Source organism: Pseudophryne corroboree, chromosome 3, assembly GCF_028390025.1.
Source record: "Pseudophryne corroboree isolate aPseCor3 chromosome 3, aPseCor3.hap2, whole genome shotgun sequence".
In the NCBI taxonomy this organism is placed as follows: Eukaryota; Metazoa; Chordata; class Amphibia; order Anura; family Myobatrachidae; genus Pseudophryne; species Pseudophryne corroboree.
The window spans coordinates 703,302,031-703,326,115 of NC_086446.1; the positions used below are offsets into that span (position 1 = coordinate 703,302,031).

The 24,085-nt window shown below is 42.8% G+C and overlaps 1 protein-coding gene across 2 annotated transcripts in view; it reads left to right on the top strand.

Moving 5' to 3' along the window:
- Nucleotides 1–24,085, top strand: part of LGI1 (leucine rich glioma inactivated 1) — a 60,616-nt gene that overhangs the window by 14,586 nt on the left and 21,945 nt on the right. The window contains exons 3-4 of one of the 2 annotated variants that reach the window (XM_063962083.1): nucleotides 10,162–10,233; nucleotides 11,046–11,117. In XM_063962083.1, the coding sequence (XP_063818153.1) occupies nucleotides 10,162–10,233; nucleotides 11,046–11,117 (144 nt within the window). The remainder of the gene's footprint in view (nucleotides 1–10,161; nucleotides 10,234–11,045; nucleotides 11,118–24,085) is intronic. The other variant, XM_063962084.1, reaches the window with a different exon arrangement.

A 24,085-nucleotide genomic window follows, 5' to 3' on the forward strand; every position in this document is an offset into this window, starting at 1 on the left:
AATATGTATTCCCTTGAAAAGAGGAGACTAAGAGGAGACATTATTAATATCTTCATATATGTAAAGGGTCAATACAAAGAGTTAGCAGGGGATTTGTTTATTAATAGAACTTTGTATAGGACATGTGGACACTCACTGAGGCTAGCGGAGAGAAAATTCCGTACACAACGTAGGAAAGAGTTCTTCACCGTGAGGGCAATTAGGATTTGGAACTCCCTGCCGGAGAAGATAATAATGGCGGACTCTTTAAATGGATGTAAACACGGTTTGGACAGTTTTCTAGCTGAAAAAGGTATCCAAGGCTATAGCATTTAATATATTGACATTATGTATATGGGAGTGATATGAAATATAGTTGTCAATAGGTACGAAACCATTATTTCGGTTGGTGCATTATAATATGCACTGCTTAATAAAGAATACAGGTTGAACTTCGATGGGCATTTTGCCTCTTTTCAACCTCATTAACTATGTTACTATGTTACCTCTTCAACATGTCTTGCTAGCCTGCTGTCAGCATTGAATACTGGGACTTGTAGTTCAACAACAAGCAAACAGTCTGTACCTGACCTATAACCTTTGAATTGTCACATTAAGCATTTATGCACATGTGGGGAGAAGCAGTGGCGCCAAGAGGGGGGGAGGCGAGTATTCTTTACCTGGGCCCGGGCCAACTGGAGGGACCCAGAGGAGGCCTGCTATCTGCTGCTCTATCCCTTCCTCGTTGCTGCAGCCGCACGTCAGGAGGGCAGAGAGGACAGGCCGCTGCTACAGCAGCCTCTCTCCCAGCCCAGCACACGCTGAAGAGAGGCAGCTGCAGCGGCAGCCAGTCCTCCCTGCATGTTAAAAGGAAGGGGAACAATCACTCACCCCCGCTGCCCACCGGTTCTGACTCTGGTGCCCCTTCCTGTGCGGCGTGCAGGTGCTTTGTGGCCGCATGTGGCCGCATGTAAGTAATATTTTGTCTATTTTAAACTATTTTACTATCTGACCACTGGGGAGATGTGTCAAGGCTTGGAGAGAGATAAAGTGGAGGAGTTGCCAAAATACTGTGCTAGATAAATGACAGTTACACAGTGCCGGATTCAGGGGTCTATTTACTAAGCCTTGGATGGAGGAAAAGTCAAGCCAATCAGCTCCTGTCATTTTTCAAACCCAGCCTGTGACATGACATTTAGAAGTTGATTTGTTGGTAATCTATATCTGTCCACTTTATCTCCATCCAAGACTTAGTAAATAGACTCAATCCTGTGGAGACCCCTAGACAGTAGAAATCTTTGGTTTCCCCTCGCAAATTATCTTATATACGTTTTTAATATTACCAGCCAACAGTCTGTGATCTGGACACTGTATGTGAATCTGATGTCTATGGTTTATGTACTTTACGTTGTTAATGGGTACATTACATTAATACAGTATGTTCTCTATCTTTAATGTAAAGTTTTAATTTCTTTGAGTTGATTAATTTTTTCTAACTTTTGGAAACAGTTGTCATTTTCTTTCAAGACCAAATCAATATTAATTTTATATGTTATTGCAGGGCCCCTAAATGGCACGGGGCCCATTGGTCAATGTCTACTCTGCCTATTTGGTAATCTGGCACTGTAGTTACAGAACAAGCTCATTGGTTGCTATGCTCTTTACATTATCTTTCTCCAAGGGTGGGATGTACTAACAGGAAAATGCGGTAAAAACCGTGTCGTACTCTCTGGTCATAAACCCAGAAGTTCATGGACCGGCAGCTATCGCAAAGGCAGCTCTTACAGAGAGAGTTGCCCTTTGCGATACTAATTGCATATGTTAGTACATATGAGATTAGTATCTGCACAGTAAGTGGTCAGCTGTACCACACAAGGTTGGTACATTCCACCTCAAGACTTTATACATCTTATGGTGATAAATTAAAGCCCATGATTTATTTTGAGCTTCCTTTGTCCTCCAGAAAAGTTAGTTGTTTACATGATTGTGTTAGAACCCAATAATAAATAGCTTAGAACAGTCGTGGTGTAATAAGATCCACATGATGTACACAGAAGTCTGCTGTATAACACTTTGCATCTGAGTGTGTTCAAAATGCTATAAAAAGTGACAAGAATATAGTTTAGGATTAACACAAGTAGCGTAGACTAAACTTCAGCTACTGCACAGTTCATCATCGTTTATTTGAAAGACGCCACAGAACTCTACAGTGCCAGACAGTAACAAATCATACAGAAAACAAGTCATACAGTGTACATAGAAACACAACAGCAATGTACGAGGCTGATGGAGATGATGCAGACCGAGGTAGGGAGGGCCCTGCATGGTTACCAATTAGCAGTCAGTGATGTATCTTTATTTCATATATTTTCTGGACAGTGTTCTATTGAAGTAAAAGCATTAACATATATAATGTAACACAGCTTTCCGTGCTGGTTTTTCCATGATCATAGCTAGATACTTCTCTTCTAAATCATTTTGTTAAGGAAGTAAATTCTGGGTAATTTCTATACACAATTATTTGCCGTGAAACATTTAAAACCAGTAACACCAAGCACTGCTCATCAAATGTCACGGCTAATCACCCACACTAGATTATCTCTCGCCCCCCAAACTGTCTACCTATACACCTTCAAATTATAGATTCCTAAATGTTAATAAAGGAAAGGCCTATCATGAAAAATACAGTATTACTGCTTATATATATATATATATATATATATATAGTTATGCACTGTTAGGGGACAAGGTAGCAAACAATCAGCTCCTAACTGTCATGTTACAGGTCTGTTTGACAGTTAAGAGCTGGTTGGTTAGTACTTTGGGTGTAATCCAATTATCAGTGAAAACTGCTGGGTTTTTTTTGCAAGGTTTCCCAATTTTTTGCCGATATTATTTTCAGGCAATCCTATTAGGACCCACGAAAAAAAAAAGTTTTCGCTCAAAAATACACAGGCTCAGTGAAACCTGTGTGTTTTCTTGCCCGAGTCCCCGAACAGACTTTTGGGTATAACAGGATAGCCTGGGGTGAATCCACCAGCCGCTGTTAATTACCCCGGCTAATTGGATACCCCCCTTTATCTTTCTTCAGTTAATTTCTCACCAAGGTTTGTGGTTCTGCATTACAAGACATGAAATACTCCATACGACTGGAAATTTGTGCTTTCTATTTAATCGACTTTACTTTATTTTTCATAATATATTATAATACATAATATTATTGAAATGCTGAATTATATGCGTGAAAGTCAATTCTGTTAAGTGCAACTACTATAACACACAGGGTGAGGGGAGAATTCAGTCCTGATAATTTTTTCGCAGAATACAGGACTTTTCCTGCACTCTTTTTTAAGCTTTAGGCAATTCAATTATATCCACTTTTTTGCACCCTGAATAATTATCTGTTTTCAGGTAAAAACACATAGAATCCTTTGTTAAGTTCAAGGACCTATGGCCCTCATTCCGAGTTGTTCGCTCGTTAGTGTTTTTCGCAACGGAGCGATTAGTCGCAAACTGCGCATGCGCAATGTTCGCAGTGCATCTGCGCCAAGTAAATTTGCAAAAAAGTTTGGTATTTTACTCACGGCTTAACGAAGAAATTTCTTCGTTCTGGTGATCGGAGTGTGATTGACAGGAAGTGGGTATTTCTGGGCGGAAACTGGCCGTTTTATGGGTGTGTGCGAAAAAACGCTGCCGTTTCTGGGAAAAACGCGGGAGTGGCTGGAGAAACGGGGGAGTGTCTGGGCGAACGCTGGGGTGTGTTTGTGATGTCAAACCAGGAACGAAACTGACTGAACTGATCTCAGTGGCAGAGTAAGTTTCGAGCTACTCAGAAACTGCAAAGAAATTTCTTTTCGCAATTCTGCGAATCTTTCGTTCGCAATTCTGCAAAGCTAAAATTCACTCCCAGTAGGCGGCGGCTTAGCGTGTGCAAAGCTGCTAAAAGCAGCTAGCGAGCGAACAACTCGGAATGAGGGTCTATGTGTTTTCACTGTGTGATTTGTGAAAACGGGCTCATTTTCAGGGATTTTTTTTCAGAGTCTGCTGAGGTCCCCCCCAAAAAGTCCCAGATCTGTCGGCGGTCATGCTTTGGGGGTAATTGGATGGGCCTGGGGATGGGGATGTCAATTAGCCCACGGTAAATTACTCAAGCTAATTGAATTCCTCCCTAAATATGGAGCCACTACTGGATGCATTTGTGCTATGTTTATAATCAACGCAAAACTTTGTTTCCAGAGTTGCTTAACTCTGTGTCATTAAACATGAAATATATAATTACATTTACAAAGGATAGCTGCATCTAAAGTCATATATTGCAGCTTGTGGTTTTATATTTTTGTACCTTTAAACCAAAATTACAGTAGCTGTATACCTTATTGCTAGAAGCTTTCACACAAAGTGAGATTTATCAAAGATTGGAGATAAAGTAGAGAAAGATAAAATACCAACCAATCAGTACCTGTCATTAGATATATGGGGCCATCTGGCTGTGTGTACGGGCAGTCCGCAGATTGCCTGTACACTTGCTCTTGGGGGGGGGGGGGGGGGGCTGACGTCACAACTGGGAGGGCAAATTCAAATGCTCGCCCAGCTGGGGATCCTCTCCAACAAACACAGCCCGTATAATTACAACTAGAAACTGATTGGTTGGTACTTTATCTCTCTCCAAGGTTTGAGACATCTCCCCACAGTTTCCTGGGTCAGCGCAGTTTCCAAACCTTTATAGTAATCATTTTATTAATTGTTTTGCGTTATCCAGAGTTCTTTTGAGGAAGGAATTCATCCAGTCTGCATAGTGGAAGCATCCTAACAAGGAGGTAACATGATGCGACATTTGTGAATAACTTAGAACTCTTGTAAGGAAACAATATCCAGCTATTTCCAGAGCATATTCCAAGAGATGACCCCCTCTTTCATCCAGGGGGTCTTGTCCTCTGTACAACCCTGTGAGAAATCTGTGGATCACATCATGATTGTGACACAATAGAGTTAATGGGGATTCCTCATGGTATAGATGATTTGTAATTCTGGCTGAACCTAATGAAGATAATACCAGAGAGTGCTTAAGCAAGGGATTAATCTGTTCGGATAAATATTTTAGTGGCTATTGAAACCCACAGTGGTGACAATCAATAGCTTTCTAGCTCAGCCGACGTTTGACAGGACATTGTTGACAAGAAATACATTGTGCTAGTGTAATAAGCTATTAGGGCATTCATTTAGAGTTGAAGGGGGTAATTCAGACCGGATCGTAGCAGCAATTTTGTTAGCAGTTGGGCAAAACCATGTGCACTGCAGGTGTGGCAGATATAACATGCGCAGAGAGAGTTAGATTTGGGTGGGCTATTTTGTTTCTGTGCAGGGTAAATACTGGCTGCTTTGTTTTTACACTGCAATTTAGATTTCACCCCACCCATGGTTTTGCCCAACTGCTAACAAATTTGCTGCTGCGATCAACTCTGAATTACCCCCGAAGTGTAAGGCACAAGTATTATCCCTGTCCATTAAGAAAGCTGCCAGTGGCGTCCGAGTAGCTGTACACTGTCTCCTGCCCGTGGCCCAGCCCCCTCCCGTGTCATCAGTGGTTTGGTGGCGGAACCGGCACAGAGCAGCAGGTTCTGCAGCTGCCGTTACTGTCTCTAGCGAGAGATTTCTCAAACCTGAGTGGAGGTATTGCCCAAACAGTAGCAACCTATCAGATTCTAGCAATCATTTACCTGATACATTCTATTAAATGATTGCTAGCCTAGAACCCACCTGTCCCATTTAGAAGATTTGATTAATTCCCAGTTTAAGTGCTATTGACACCAACAGCAACAGTGCCACTTTGAGGCTGCAATTATAATGTTCCACTATTTACATTTTAGTCCACTGTTTGTGTAATAAAGTGTAAGAGGAAGATAAACCCTTGTTACTGTTATGCCTATAATAATTGTGATACTTTTTGACCTCTGATTGTTAAATAAATGATTGTGTAGATAATGATCAATATAATAAACCCACATATCACAGCTCTACCCTCCACCCAGTCATGTATCAGTTACAGTACATGGTTCACACTTCTGCCGCAAGAACTTAGAACAACTTAAGGGGCCCATACATCAACAATCTGTCTGCAAAATCCTGCATCTTGCCGAAGCTTATGTCCAACGATCGGCAAAATCCAACATGTTGGAAATCCTTGATTTGCTGCCTCCGACCCAAAAATGATCAGAAGCGGCAAGTGGGGGATTGTAACATGTTGGATTTTGCAGGTCGTTGGAGAATCGAAGGCCGGTGATCAGGAAATCGGCATTGCTGTATGGACCCCTTTATCCAATGCATGGTACATGATAAGGTATTCTCAAATATCTGCATGTTTCCTAAATAACAAATAATTTTTTGCATCTTCCAAAGCAATTTAATAACAAACCGCCAACATAAATATAAAAGTATAGTGTGGGCCATACTGTACATCTACAATGCGATGCTCTGTTCTGCCAATCTGCGGAAATCAAAGATTGTCAATCTGTCAGGGAATCTGCAAAATACAGGATGTTGAAAATCCCAGACTCGCTGGTCTTGAAATTTTTTGTTAGCAATCTCTGAATGGAAGAATTCCAGGGTGTTGGATTTCCTCGATTCCCCCTACCCAGGCATCAGCAGTACCAGGAATTATCCTGATACTTGAAGTATGGGCCCCTTGAGATTTTCATAGAATTCTATAGGGTTTCCTCAAAGAAACTGCACACAGTGTACTCCCTTTACTAGGTATACCAATGTTGCAGAGATGCAGAAACTAATTCAGAGTTGCACACAAGCCAGCTGCATGTGCGGCGTTATTGCTTTCTCAAAAATAAATGCGGATGCCTGTATTCACAGTAATCCCCATCTATGTGGTAAAACCACATCTATCCAATAGCTTGTTAGAGTAGCCGTCATAACTCTCAGTGCGTATTTTTGCCAGGTCAGCACCTGGTGCAAGAGATCTGCCTGAAATCAGTACTCAAAACACTGTATAGCCGTAAGTTTTGCCTTTTGTCCATGACAGACCCTCCAAATAAATTATTTGAGCGCGAATTGCTGATAAGCAACTGAAAAAGGGCCCTGTAGTCCCAGGGCCATCTGAACATATAGGCAGTGCCATAACTAGGCATTTTAGCGCTGTGTGCAAGAAACGCCTTTGGGCCCCCCCCATGCAAGATAGGGGCAGTGAGCGCAACAGGCGCGCAAAAAATATATAGGGGCGTGGCTTCACAGGGAAGCGGCATGGCCACAATATAATACTAATTCCTACTACGGTGCACAGTAGTCTCCATTATTCAAATTACGCTGCACAGTAGCGCCACTACACCAGGTAGAGCCCCTTTTACACATTACGGCAGCCAGTCCCCCTTTTTACACATTAAAGCAGACAGCATCCCCTTTTTATACATTACGGCAGACAGCGTCCCACTTATTACACATTATGGCAGACAGCATCCCCCTTATTACACATTACGGCAGACAGTCCCCCTTATTACATATTACGGCAGACAGCGTCCCCCTTATTACACATTACGGCAGACAGCGACCCCTTTTTACACATTACGGCAGACAGCGTCCCCTTATTACACATTACGGCAGACAGAGTCCCCTTATTACACATTACGGCAGACAGCGACCCCTTTTTACACATTACGGCAGACAGCATCCCCCTTATTACACATTACAGCAGACAGTCCCCCTTATTACACATTACGGCAGACAGTCCCCCTTATTACACATTATGGCAGACAGCGACCCCTTTTTACACATTACGGCAGACAGCGTCCCCTTATTACACATTATGGCAGACATCGTCTCCCTTATTACACATTACGGCAGACAGTCCCCCTTAGTACACATTATGGCAGACAGTCCCCCTTATTACACATTACGGCAGACAGCGACCCCTTTTTACACATTACGGCAGACAGCGACCCCTTTTTACACATTACGGCAGACAGCGTCCCCTTTTTACACATTACGGCAGACAGCGACCCCTTATTACACATTACGGCAGACAGTGACCCCTTTTTACACATTACGGCAGACAGCGTCCCCCTTTTTACACATTACGGCAGACAGCGACCCCTTTTTACACATTACGGCAGACAGCGTCCCCCTTATTACACATTATGTCAGACAGCGTCCCCCTTATTACACATTACGGCAGACAGCATCCCCTTTTTACACATTAAAGCAGACAGCGTCCCCCTTATTACACATTACGGCAGACAGCGACCACTTTTTACACATTATGGCAGACAGCGTCCCCCTTATTACACATTACGGCAGACAGCGTCCCCCTTATTACACATTATGGCAGACAGCATCCCCTTTTTACACATTAAAGCAGACAGCGTCCCCTTTTTACACATTACGGCAGACAGCGTCCCCCTTATTACACATTATGGCAGACAGCGTCCCCCTTATCACACATTACGGCAGACAGTCCCCCTTATTAAATATTACGGCAGACAGTCCCCCTTATTACACATTACGGCAGACAGCGACCCCTTTTTACACATTATGGCAGACAGCGTCCCCCTTATTACACATTACGGCAGACAGCGTCCCCCTTATTACACATTACGACAGACAGCGTCCCCTTACACATTACGGCAGACAGCGACCCCTTTTTACACATTACGGCAGACAGCGTCCCCTTATTACACATTACGGCAGACAGCGACCCCTTTTTGCACATTACGGCATACAGCGTCCCCCTTATTACACATTACGGCAGAGAGTCCCCCTTATTACACATTACGGCAGACAGTCCCCCTTATTAAATATTACGGCAGACAGTCCCCCTTATTACACATTACGGCAGACAGCGACCCCTTTTTACACATTATGGCAGACAGCGTCCCCCTTATTACACATTATGGCAGACAGCGTCCCCCTTATTACACATTACGACAGACAGCGTCCCCTTACACATTACGGCAGACAGCGACCCCTTTTTACACATTACGGCAGACAGCGTCCCCTTATTACACATTACGGCAGACAGCGACCCCTTTTTGCACATTACGGCATACAGCGTCCCCCTTATTACACATTACGGCAGAGAGTCCCCCTTATTACACATTACGGCAGACAGTCCCCCTTATTACACATTACGGCAGACAGCGACCCCTTTTTACACATTACGGCATTCAGCGTCCCCTTATTACACATTACGGCAGACATCGTCCCCCTTATTACACATTACGGAGACAGTCCCCCTTAGTACACATTACGGCAGACAGTCCCCCTTATTACACATTAGTCCCCTGCAGAGGCGGCGGCGCAGGCGGGAGACAGGCGCCGGTGGAGACCTGACAGCGCGTCGTGTGGGGGGGGGGGGGAGGAGGAGGAGAGGGAGTTGTGGCGCTAAGGGACCCATTCAGAGAGGCGGCGCTGGAGGGACTCTATATCGAACGCTGCCAGTGTGGCTGCGGCCGTGCGAGCAGCCAAACAGTGAATGGCTGTCAGCATGCTGATTGGTGGCTGGCTGGTGCTGTCCACCAATCAGAGTGCTGACAGCCATTCACTGTATGGAAGCATGTGGAGAGATGGTGCAGGACCGCAGGAAGGGTATGTTATGTTTTTTTTTTTTTATTGGTTCCCGTTAACGGTAGTGCAGGGCCCCAGTGCATTGCTTTGCCCAGGGCCTGCAATGTTTTAAGATGGTCCTGCATAGTCGTTCATACTGTAGCTGAGAACGCTTGGCACAGAAGCATGCACAGTGTAAAAACTTACCAAGATCCATCCGCAATGTCTGTCGCTCTTTTTGTTATATCGCACAAAGTATTATGTAGCTTTTAGTAAACATGCATGCCGAAAATACATCCTGTTGCCGAGTCGTATACATTTATTAGATGTACAATCTGATTGGCCACATCCTGTATCATTAATCAGTCTCCGATCCCAAAGGCTGTATACACCCGGCAACAGCAGTAGAATATTATGCAACAGTAACAGTTGACCTAGCAGTGAAAGATCCTTTTCCAAACATGTGTATCACCCATCTTAAGAGCTGTAATGCGCTCTAATGCCTGCTTTTAACGTGATCTTCCCATAACACATTGTTTGACGATAAGTTCCTTTTACTGATTAATTTATCCGTTCATAAATAAAACAAAAAACGCTTTCTCTTCCTTGTCCTAATTTTTATGTGTTATACTTATGCAGACTGTTCACTTCAAACACTTTTGATGCAATCAGAGATGATGCATTTACTGGCCTTCCTCACCTAGAGTACTTGTAAGTATAAGCACAGAGCCATTACCATCATTATAACTCATATATACAGCACTATTTACCAAAACCAACAGCAGAGCTGCATCCACTTTTCATGCCTTATTCATTAATGCTGTTTAATTTTTGATGCAGAGCATAAAAGTTTCTGTGACTTGTAACCTATTACGGTGAAGCACAGTGGCTAGCATTGTGGAGGTGCTGGTCTACCTTATCACACCCGTGTCATGTCTCATATAGACAAATACAGTGCTCTTATTTGAGTTATGCCGCTGATATTGGTGATTTCATAGTGAGACGCATGGTGATCTCATCCTGCTTCTTGCATCTTGCATGATGTCCCCCCTCCCAACCCTTCTACTGCAGTGCCCTTTTGCATCATCGACAAAAAAATAAAAAATATATTTACATAATCTGCACCTGGAATAATTATATAGCATATCTAAAACCCATATAACTATTTAAAATAAAATAAAAAATTTTGATTTTAAAACCCTCAGTAGTTCTCAATTCAACATGGCAATATTAGAATATAACTTGGTTGTGCACAAAGGACAGATACTCAGGGAAGGGCTGCAAGGGGACCTAGAACTGTTGTGTCCTGGGATCTTCATGTCATCCATTATTGTTGTTATTATGGCATCCAGTAGAGCATTAACTCATTATTGTAAACGTTTGTGTGTGTCTGTGTGTATGGGACGGGCTATTATTAATGTACTGGGTGTTTTCTTCTGCTGGGCCCCCCTGGCTAAGTGTTGCCAGATCACTACTGCGTAAATCTTTTGCAGATTAACAAACTTTTTTATTTGTCTTTTTAGGTTCATAGAAAACAACAAAATAAAATCAATTTCAAGAAATGCATTTCGTGGACTGAAATCTTTGATCCACCTGTAAGTATTGAACTAACGCGGAAGACTTTGTGGAAACTGATTTCCAGTTTTACCAATGGTGCCAGTGGGGTCAATTATCACTAATTAGGCAGTAATACAGCATCTAAAGTCTTCACCCATACCTCAACAAACTAAGGGGTACATTTACTAAACATCGGGTTTGCTGGTCTGTTTGAAACAAATGAGTATCGATGTTGGATTGCAGTCTTAAAAACTTTTAAATCCAATTCCAATACCTGTTGGATTTTAGCCCCCTGTAGTACAGCAGACACGATGGCAAACCCGCCGTCAATTTGAGCGGATGGGATACCCTGCACAGATAACTAGGATGCAGGCTTTGTTTGCTTAAATTGTTTATAAATGGTAAAAAAGAAAAAAGAAAATGTGAAGGGTTACTCCCCAAATCCATAACCAGCCTCAGACGTCTGAGCATAGACTGGTATTGAAAAAATAGGGGGACAACGGTATAGGGTTCCCTGAGTTCCAATAAGCAGCACTAGGCTAAACCAGCTGGGAGGCTGACGTTATAGCAGGGGCACACACAGTGTGGGGTCCTCCTGACATAAAGGCAACCAGCCCCAAACTAGTCAGACCAGGGTTGGATCCCCAGGGATGTGCTGCCTTCTCAACAAAAAATGGGTCTCACCTCTCCAAGGACAGCCAGCCCTGGGTTGGAAGCTCAGGGCTGTTCTCCGTACCCTCTGGGCTTTGGTTGTGGGGGTAATAGGTAAATAAGGTTAATTAATATTGTATTTTACAGGTGGCATATAGGTCTCAGCAGGTCTTCCCTGGAATGATGGAACTTTTTGAACTTCAAGAGCCAGCATGGCTGGACGTTAAGGGCCCTGTGGCACCTGTAAAAAAAATATTAAACATAAGATATGACACAGACACTGAATGGGGAAGTCTTTTATTAAATAACCCCCCCGCCACACACACACACGCACGCACAGACACAACCCTCTTTCTCAAATTAACTACTTAGAATATGAAGGCATCACGTCCTCTTCATTCCACATAGCCTCCTGACTATTGGCAAAACAAAATAACTGCCAGTCACTCTCCATAGGAATGAATGGGGTATGCTGATTGGTCAGAGTGTTGCAACTTTCACCAACCCAGGCTCAAAGGCATTTTTATTTTCCTGATTGTAATTATTTCTATTCATATTAAGCAAACAAAGCCTGCACAGATCATATTCGCCCAAACTCGCCTCCCACAAGCAAGGTCTATGGTTGGGTGGGTTTGTCATTGTATTATGGTCAGTGTGTGGTCGTTTTGCAAGTGGATGCTTAATAAATCTGCAGTTTGTATACTTTTTTTTATGTAAAGAATTGAGTGTTGGTCTGATATTCTAACGTGTTCTAAAGTCAGTCATTTGGTCTTTTTCCATTGGTTTTGCCTTTAGTAAATGGGCGGATTGCAAAACCGATGAAAAAGACTACAAAAGCAAAGTTGACAATTGGTAAATTTACCCCTAAATCTTATTAGAGGCTCTTACCTCAAACCTCAAATCCTCAAAAAACCAAAGCCAACCCCTAACCACAACCCTGACTCAATCCTTAAAATAAATACTAATATAAAGTTAAATCATAACGTCAATACCTAAGTTAAATAGTAATCCCTAGATAAGCCATAAGCCTAAATGTCAAGAGAAGCTGTAACTGTTAGCCGAATTCTAAACCTTTAATGTCGCTGTAATTGTTCATTTAAATGTTATAAAACCCCCAAATCTTGGGCCAGATGGAATAATGCCCGAGTACGGCGGCTATGCGGGATGCTGGACGAACTTGGACATTATTTTAAAGTGGCAATCACTTACAAGGCATGGTTTTCCCTTGTAAGTGATTCCCCTTTTGCCATGTAAGTGATTGCCCCTTTAAAATAAGTCTGAGTTTGTCCGGCGTCCCGCAAGGCCACCGAACTTGGGCGTCATCACATCTGGCCCCTTAACACTTCCAAAAGCAAAACCCTAAACTCACATACTGTATTGACAGCAATCCTCTAAGGGTGAAGCCTAACTCAAACCTGACCTCTAGCACTAAACTTTAATTGGAACCTAAATACTAAACGCAAACATTAGTAGAAAGCCTACTTGTAATTTCAAACCGTACCAAGGGCCTAATTCAAGGTTGATTGCAAAACAACATTTTCCTCTAATAGGCAAAACTATGTGCACTGCAGGGGGGGAGGGGTGCAGATATAACATGTGCAGAGAGAGTTAGATTTCGGTGGGGTGTGTTCAAACTGAAATCTAAATTGCAGTGTAAAAACAAAGCAGACAGTATTTACCCTGCACAGAAACAATATAACACACCCAAATCTAACTCTCTCTGCACATGTTATATCTGCCCTACCTGCACTGCACATGGGGGGTAATTCCAAGTTGATCGCAGCAGGATTTTTGTTAGCAGTTGGGCAAAACCATGTGCACTGCAGGGTAGGCAGATATAACATGTGCAGAGAGAGATAGATTTGGGTGTGGTGAGTTAAATCTGCAATCTAAATTGCAGTGTAAAAGTAAAGCAGCCAGTATTTACCCTGCACAGAAACAAAATAACCCACCCAAATCTAACTCTCTCTGCAAATGTTATATCTGCCCCCCCAGCAGTGCACATGGTTTTGCCCAACTGCAAAAAAAATTCCTGCTGCGATCAACTTGGAATTACCCCCATGGTGCACTGCCCATTACAGGAAAATTTTGTTTTGCAATCAACCTTGATTAGGCCCCAAGAACAAAAAACCCCAACCGTTTATATTAAACAGTAATACAAATCCTAACCCTAAACCTTAATTCAATTCTTAACATTACCACTAATCAAATCTGACTAATAAGATACCGCTGTGACATCTTCTTTTCCTAACCAACCTTAATCCTTATCTTGGTGATTGCATTGGAAAAAATGCATATGCAGCATTATAGGAGCGGCTGCGATTTTGAAAGAAACTCCAAATTATGGAAGATTATATTTTTAGCACTTAACATTTTCACTGAATATACTGAGCTATTCAAAGCTAAACAAATTACGGATGTCGAAAGAAACCAGTGACATATTCTGCAATAAACTCTTCTCCATCTGTAAAACAACATATAAAGATTGACAGAACAGCCTTATCATTTAATCTGCCACGAATGCAAGGAAAATAATGATGTCATATGGCTAGATACTCATGCTGAAGTTTAATCTCAAATGTAATGCATTGCTACAGTTGCTGGATTATTAACATTATCTTGCTAAAGTGCAGAAACAAAGGCTTGTGTATTTTGTGTAACACATCTGGAATATCAATTCATTTTAAAGATCCACAACATATATTTAAAAAAGTAGGTCTTGTTACATTCTATATATCCAACTGTTAAGATCTTGGCTGGACAGTTTCACTTTCAGGGTACTCTCCTGCCATCTTGCGACCAGGACCTTTGTTCCTATTTTGGGGCATTTTGAAGGGTTGGGAGGTAAATACAGAAATACTTGCATTTGTCCTGGTAACCTGATTGGAGTCTTGGTCAAGGTTTAGACTCGAGCAATATTGGGAGACACTAATCTAATACTGTGCATGAACTTGTATTTTCCAAGTCTCCAAATCTACTGTAACATTGATTCCACAGAATTGCAAATGTTTTAATGAAAGGCCTTTCACGGGAGAACAATGCTCAATGCAGTAGACTGTTTTGTTTCATTTGCCTGCTTAAAAAACGTGGGAACAGAAATTCAGAATTGATATACTGTAGGTGGGTGTAACAGTATAACAAAGTAGTATTTATCAGAGGCAATATGGGATTTGTGAAAGGAAAATATATTACTGTCGCTACACTAATGCACAAGGTCGAGTTATAAAGATTGAAGGCAATACAAAATAGAAGGCACCCCTTGGTTCTAGGTCACTTTTGTGTGAATGGCAGATTTATTTTTGTGTATCCTTAGATATGACTGACAAGCCTATATATGTAACTTGGGCAGCACTGCTTATTCTCAAAAGGTCTGTTATCTCATTGACAGTTAATAAATCTGCATGTAAGAGAATTTTCTTGACGTGGCATTTCCCTTATTGGGGTATCAAATGCCTTTGATATCACTGGTTCTTAATGAAATGATGGGCTACATTCTCAGTGATGATACTGGGTCCAAGTATATTGGTAGGATACATAGATGTTCTTAGTAAAGTTATAGGTTGCATTCACAGTGATGCCACTAGTTCCAAGTGAAGTAATAGGCTACATTCTCAGTGATGTAAAACGGTTCCTAATGAAATGATTGGCTGCATTCTCAGCAATATTCCTGCTTTCTAGTGACATGATGGGCTCTATACTCTGTGATGTTACTGGTTCCTAGTGACATGATGGGCTCTATACTCTGTGATGTTACTGGTTCCTAGTGACATGACAGGCTCCATACTCTGTGATGTTACTGGTTCCTAGTGACATGATGGGCTCCATACTCTGTGATATTACTGGTTCCTAGTGACATGACGGGCTCCATATTCTGTGATATTACTGGTTCCTAGTGACATAATGGGCTCCATACTCAGTGATGTTACTGGTTCCTAGTGAAATGATGGGCTCCATACTTTGTGATGTTACTGGTTCCTAGTGACATGATGGGCTCTATACTCTGTGATGTTACTGGTTCCTAGTGACATGATGGGCTCCATACTCTGTGATGTTACTGGTTCCTAGTGACATGATGGGCTCCATACTCTGTGATGTTACTGGTTCCTAGTGACATGATGGGCTCTATACTCTGTGATGTTACTGGTTCCTAGTGACATGATGGGCTCCATACTCTGTGATATTACTGGTTCCTAGTGACATGATGGGCTCCATACTCAGTGATGTTACTGGTTCCTAGTGAAATGATGGGCTCCATACTTTGTGATGTTACTGGTTCCTAGTGACATGATGGGCTCTATACTCTGTGATGTTACTGGTTCCTAGTGACATGATGGGCTCCATACTCAGTGATGTTACTGGTTCCTAGTGACATGATGGGCTCCATACTCAGTGATGTTACTGGTTCCTAGTGAAATGATGGGCTCCATACTCTGTGATGTTACTGGTTCCTAGTGACATGATGGGCTCTATACTCTGTGATGTTACTGGTTCCTAGTGACATGATGGGCTTCATACTCAGTAATGTTACTGATTCCTAGTGAAATGATGGGCTTCATACTCTGTGATGTTACTGGTTCCTACTGACATGATGGGCTCCATACTCAGTGATGTTACTGGTTCCTAGCGAAATGATGGGCTTCATACTCTGTGATGTTACTGGTTCCTAGTGACATGATGGGCTCCATACTCAGTGATGTTACTGGTTTCTAGTGACATTATGGGCTCCACACTCAGTGATGTTACTGGTTCCTAGTGACATGATGGGCTCTATACTCTGTGATGTTACTGGTTCCTAGTGACATGATGGGCTCTATACTCTGTGATGTTACTGGTTCCTAGTGACATGATGGGCTCCATACTCAGTGATGTTACTGGTTCCTAGTGAAATGATGGGCTCCATACTCTGTGATGTTACTGGTTCCTAGTGACATGATGGGCTCCATACTCTGTGATGTTACTGGTTCCTAGTGACATGACGGGCTCCATACTCTGTGATGTTACTGGTTTCTAGTGACATGACCGGGCTCCATACTCAGTGATGTTACTGGTTTCTAGTGACATGATGGGCTTCATACTCAGTGATGTTACTGGTTCCTAGTGACATGATGGGCTCCATACTCAGTGATGGCACTGGTTCCTAGTGAAATGATGGGCTCCATACTCTGTGATGTTACTGGTTCCTAGTGACATGATGGGCTCTATACTCTGTGATGTTACTGGTTCCTAGTGACATGACCGGGCTCCATACTCGGTGATGTTACTGGTTCCTAGTGACATGATGGGCTCCATACTCAGTGATGTTACTGGTTCCTAGTGACATGATGGGCTCCATACTCAGTGATGTTACTGGTTCCTAGTGACATGATGGGCTCCATACTCAGTGATGTTACTGGTTCCTAGTGACATGATGGGCTCCATACTCTGTGATGTTACTGGTTCCTAGTGACATGATGGGCTCCATACTCTGTGATGTTACTGGTTCCTAGTGACATGATGGGCTCTTTACGCTGTGATGTTACTGGTTCCTAGTGACATGATGGGCTCTATACTCTGTGATGTTACTGGTTCCTAGTGACATTATGGGCTCCACACTCAGTGATGTTACTGGTTCCTAGTGACATGATGGGCTCCACACTCAGTGATGTAACTGGTTCCTAGTGACATGATGGGCTCTATACTCTGTGATGTTACTGGTTCCTAGTGACATGACCGGGCTCCATACTCAGTGATATTACTGGTTCCTAGTGACATGATGGGCTCCATACTCAGTGATGTTACTGGTTCCTAGTGACATGATGGGCTCCATACTCTGTGATATTACTGGTTCCTAGTGACATGATGGGCTCCATACTCTGTGATATTACTGGTTCCTAGTGACATGATGGGCTCCATACTCTGTGATGTTACTGGTTCCTAGTGACATGATGGGCTCTATACTCAGTGATGGCACTGGTTCCTAGTGAAATGATGGGCTTCATACTCTGTGATGTTACTGGTTCCTAGTGACATGATGGGCTCTATACTCTGTGATGTTACTGGTTCCTAGTGACATGATGGGCTCTATACTCAGTGATGTTACTGGTTTCTAGTGACATTATGGGCTCCACACTCAGTGATGTTACTGGTTCCTAGTGACATGATGGGCTCCATACTCAGTGATGGCACTGGTTCCTAGTGAAATGATGGGCTCCATACTCTGTGATGTTACTGGTTCCTAGTGACATGATGGGCTCTATACTCTGTGATGTTACTGGTTCCTAGTGACATGATGGGCTCCATACTCAGTGATGGCACTGGTTCCTAGTGAAATGATGGGCTCCATACTCTGTGATGTTACTGGTTCCTAGTGACATGATGGGCTCTATACTCTGTGATGTTACTGGTTCCTAGTGACATTATGGGCTCTATACTCAGTGATGGCACTGGTTCCTAGTGAAATGATGGGCTCCATACTCTGTGATGTTACTGGTTCCTAGTGACATGATGGGCTCTATACTCTGTGATGTTACTGGTTCCTAGTGACATGATGGGCTCTATACTCAGTGATGTTACTGGTTTCTAGTGACATTATGGGCTCCACACTCAGTGATGTTACTGGTTCCTAGTGACATGATGGGCTCTATACTCTGTGATGTTACTGGTTCCTAGTGACATGATGGGCTCCATACTCAGTGATGTTACTGGTTCCTAGTGACATGACCGGGCTCCATACTCAGTGATGTTACTGGTTCCTAGTGACATGATGGGCTCTATACTCTGTGATGTTACTGGTTCCTAGTGACATGATGGGCTCTATACTCTGTGATGTTACTGGTTCCTAGTGACATGATGGGCTCCATACTCAGTGATGGCACTGGTTCCTAGTGAAATGATGGGCTCCATACTCTGTGATGTTACTGGTTCCTAGTGACATGATGGGCTCTATACTCTGTGATGTTACTGGTTCCTAGTGACATGATGGGGTCCATACTCATTGATGTTACTGGTTCCTAGTGAAATGATGGGCTCTATACTAAGGCCCAGATTTATCAAGCCTTGGAGAGTGATAAATTGCATGGTGATAAAGTACCAGCTAATCAGCTACTAATTGCCATGTTACCTGCTGTGTTTGAAAAAGGACAGTTACTGTAGAAGCTGATTGGTTTGTACTTTATCACCGTGCAATTTATCAGTCTCCAAGGCTTGATAAATACGGGCATCAGTGATGTTACTGGTTCACTTGAACGGCCGATATATATCGGCCAGTGTGCACCCAGCTTAAGGAGACCAATGTGTTCACATATGTCCGGGGTCTGTTTTTCTGCTGCTCCCAGGGACACAGAGACTGGATCCAATGTTCCACAGGGCAGGGCACTTGGATTGTGAAATGCTTCCCAAACACTGAAAAAAAACCCATTAATCCGAGATGGTCTAATCACTTATCGTGATCACTCGGCCCGTCTGATGTATTACTTACAGTATGCTGTACTACACAGCATATTTATCACAATCTGCATTTTTAGTGCATTTTCACAAAGTTTAAATTAATATTTTCACGCAAATTTACTAAGAATCACTCGCCAGTTGAAGGCCTCGATGAGAGCCTGTCCTGGCGAAGAGCTATCACACTGCTTCCTGTTTCGGGTCTCCAGTGCACACTGCGCATGAGCAGCCTTCGCTATCGCATGCGTTCCCAGGAAGGGGGGAATAAAAATGATGATTTAGTAGCCTATAGCCTACTATAGGATAACGCCATACTCATATGAGGGCTAGGGCTGCTGTCAGAAATAGGACATATCTACTGTGTTCCCTTCATGGTACTTGGATACTTAATATTCGAAGCTTGTTAAATGCTAATTTTGGCCTCTTCATGGACTGGTCCACTCTCTCTAACATAAAGCATATGGAAACCCCTCTCTATAAATCCTCCAGGCTCCGGTACTTTAGTATTCATTGCCCCAACTCACCCTGAGTTGGATACTTAATCATCAGGGGCCTTTAGAGGCATATTTATTATGTGTGAACAAAATTGCCATACAAGAACTATATGTATTATATTGCCCAAAAGAGCTACTTTTTGGGTTCTATTTATCAATCCCTTAAAAGCCTCATCCCTTCGTCATTAGAGGCTATCAGCCCTGTAACAGGGCTTCAGTGTGCCGCTGCCATCCCCTCCAGTGAGCAAAAATCTGCACCCCAAGGGAGTGGATGCACTGGAGTGCCATGACAGGAGCAGTGAGGCACTGACCGGAGCGTTTTAAAGACATTCTGTGCAGCTGGACAGCAGTACAGCAGCAGAGATACTGGCTACAACGTGCTGTTCCAGTTCCAGTCATCCTGCTAGCCAGTTCGGGGGGGCCAAGGGTCTGCAATGATGGCACCTCTTGCACACCTCTAGTTACGGCGCCTAGTATGACCAGCGGTAGCCATATCTGGTGGTAACCATGTCCAGTTATGGCTACCCCATGTATTGGAATAGAATACTATTACACCTGATGTTCAGCTCCAATACATGAAGAAATATATCTCTGTAGGCCACACGTGGTTTATTGCTCTATAAACAAATCAATATATGCACTTACTATTACAGTTATATTGCTGTGTCTGGTAGACTGCTGGAATAGAGAGTCTCCATGTCGCTATAGCAAGCCTGTTTCTATTACCAGTCACATGCTGAATATTGGGGCATACGTACCAGGAACTGAACATCGATAAGTTATGTCCACAGGGGAAACCTTTATTTATCATTGACCGTACTCCTCTCCCACTTAAAAATGAATGTGCGTGAGAGATTAATTACGCTAAAAGCTCACTTATCTATCTATCTATCTATCTATCTATCTATCTATCTATCCTGACTGTATTAGCCCTTATATTTGTTGTCTGTTTTATCGCCTTGTATGGTGCTACAGAACCCTTGTATAAATAAATACTAATAATTGATTCTAATTTAACTTATTTCCTATGTAAATATAAAATATTGCACCCCTTTCCTATCACACACAAGCAGCTGCAGTAGTACATTTTTCGAGTATACAAGGTTCCTTTACAGTGTACAGTTAAACAGGTATTTTAGTAAATAAACTGCAATCACGTAAATCTGTGTTTGCACAAAAACACGATTTCAGATTTTCCTACAAATTTTTTGTAATGTGCGCTAGCTCCCTCTCCTGGCCACTCAGGGAAGCTGCTTTTCTTTTCTCCAGCCTTACAGTGCAATTCTCACAGTGGTTTTCACAATCGGTCCCAGGTACCAGTTGGAAATCTGTCATCCCCAGAACAGTACTGTGTTGTACCTTTATTGGCTCATAATGTATTAATAGCGGAACTGTCTGGTGATTTTCATAGAATATGCAAACAAAATGTACTTAAATATTTCACACAAAATGTTATTAAATATTTCCATATATTTGCCTAAAAAGGAGCAGTGGAAGTTATTTAAATTATTAGTCAATACTGTAATAATTAAAGCCCCTGATCTAAGTCAGCTGTTTGCCTTTGCAGTGCTTCCTCTTCAGCTCATGGTTTCAGTACACATATTCAATATTTCATGGTTTCATACTTAAAACTCTTTCTTGGATCCTAATGCTGACCAATCGGCATCCTTTCCTGTGTTTACATGGAGTCATTAATGCATGACCTATGGGCATCTTCCTTGTCCTCAGACTCATCCCTTCTGTCAGCAATGTAGCTTTCCACAGTGTTTCCCATACCCAGCCCTCAAGAGACCCTAAACAGAGAGTGACGTATCTATAACGGATGCCCGGTTCTGCACACCTTACACCAAGATTTGCTGATGTTCAATCAGCTGCCTCCTTCCTATTCTAGCTTGGCTATGTATTCACAAAGATACTGCAGCACGGCACATTGCACATACTCCGGCACTGTGCAAGAGTCTTTGCATTCTCCTGTACATAGGGGGTCATTCCGACCCGTGTGAAAGGGTCGGTTCTGCGCATGCGCGGCAGGCGCATCATTGCCCAGCGAGCAACGATAAGCAGTACGAAGAAAGCAATTGCTGCAGCGATCGCAAGAAGATTGACAGGGGGAAGGCGTTTCGGGGCGTGTCCAGGCGCTTGGAGGGCGGATGTCTGACGTCAATTCCAGGACCTGCAACGCTAGATTGATCGCACAGGGGTAAGTAACTCTTACCCTGGTCTTGTTCTGCACAAAACTTTTTTGCATAGCAGGACTGCACAAGCGATCGCAGCCTTGCTATGCAAAAATACACTCCCCCATAGGCGGCGTCTAGTTGATCGCACGGGCAACAAAAAGTTGCAGTGTGCGATCAACTCGGAATGACCCCCAGAGACAGGATAGACACATACAGAGCTAGAATAAGGCAGCCAAAAGGACACAACCACCCCTGGTCCCCGTCAGTGCAGATTTGGTACAATAGTAAGTCTTAAATTGGCAATTTAGGTGGAGTGAGTGGGATGGTAAATTGTTTCAGGTGCCAGAAGGGAGTGTGTGTGGCTCCATAGCATCTATAGTTAAGGTAAATCAGGTGTTCACTAGTTGTTATATTCCTCACCACTATGTGGGGTGCATTTAATTCACCTTACTGTAGCCTGGAAGAGTTTGGCATATTGAGTTGTTTTAGTTTTGATCATGCCATGCTCTGTGTTGTAGTATGTACCAATCCTAAAATCCACTATAGTTAAGACATATCCTACTATCATTCCAGGATAGAGTACCTCTGTCCTGGGGCAGTCTGTTTAATAATAATTTGTCTTTATTTTAAACCGTTTATTTATAATTATATACTGATTCCTGTACAGCAATGGTTCCCAAACTCAGTCCTCAAGGAGCACTAACAGGTCACGTTTTCCAGGTAACCCGGCAGGTGCGCTGTGTATCACCAACTGTCACTTTTGAAAAATCCCCAGGTGACCTGGAAAACAGGAACTGTTATCAGAACTGGATTTAGACCTAATATGGCCCTAGGCAAGATACCGGTTTGGGGGCCCTCTTCCCTCAAACAATCCATAGCACTATATTTTTGTTGCTGGTTGCATGTGGTATCGCTAGAGTACCTTGGCATGTGCGCAGTCTACCGATAATCGCTCAGTTGCGTGAACATTGGCATTGTGCACAAATCTGAATCAGGCCCTTGTGGGTAGACTTAAAACCTGGGTCACATTTAAAGTAAACCAGTCGCCCACATACAGTGGATAAAACCATTTTGTGTGTCCAAACATTTCTCATCCTATCAAAGAACATTGGTTAACAACATTGTCACTAGTCCCTAGTAAATCGCTGGGCTGAATCCTTAGGAATATTGGTTCAGGACCTTGTATTTCTTGGACTGGGCAGGATCTCTGTGTATAGAGGAGTGTGCAAAGGAGACTGCAGTTCCACCTTTCACAGCAGTTGAAAACTGTATACTCTGGGTCTGGGTCTGAATCTACCCAAAGATATTAAGGGGCAGATTTAGCACTCATTATGAATGATTAATGGTGCTGCAGACAATCAGCTCCTAACGAGTCATTTTTCAAACACATGACAGGAGCTGCTTGGCTGGAGCACCATTTATCAATCATAACAGGGGATACGATAAATCTGCCCCTTAGTACTGGTAAATCATGTATGCATAGCACCCCTACTATAATCCTGACCCTAACCTCAAACCTCACCCTAACACTAACCCGTATCCCAAACTGATAAACCCTAATACCCTATCCCTAATACCCCAACCCCTAAATTTACCCTAACCCAATCTGCTGCATCAACCTTAATACCCTATCCTGATAGCCTAATCCAAATCCGTAACCTAATCCCAATACCCTATCCCTAAATTTTCACTCTCAGTACTGTTAGTACTATAAAGATTGAGGCCCGGCTCTCCCCATTACTCCAGACATACAGCACGCAAACAAGCCTGATCTCAAAGAGAGCTAGGTATTAGAAGACCACTGCGAGGTGGTATCTGCAGGGGGGGCTGTGGTGTGGACACAAAGAGCTGCTGGTGTGGTGGGTAAGGGTACATGCACAATAATGTTCGTGACTGTGTTCATCTTAGTGGCACATGACATGTAACAATGGTTTCCAGACTGCAAGGTGCCTGCCCAGGGAGCTAGGGTCATTTCACAAGCTAGACACTGACTACCCATTTAAATTAAGATGTCTGCATAAGCATACAGGCAGACAGCCCCCACAGCCTTTTTTATAAGTACACTATAGAATGTATTTTGTACGGTAGGTAGGGAGTGGACAGACTGCCTTATATTACCAGTATATTCTAAGTACCAAACATAAGAAAAATTGGTACATGAGCCATCTTCCTGAATTGATGTACTAATACTAATAATATCATGATTATGATGAATTAAAATATACTTGGAAGTCCTGTCCACTCCCCACCTACTATAAAAAT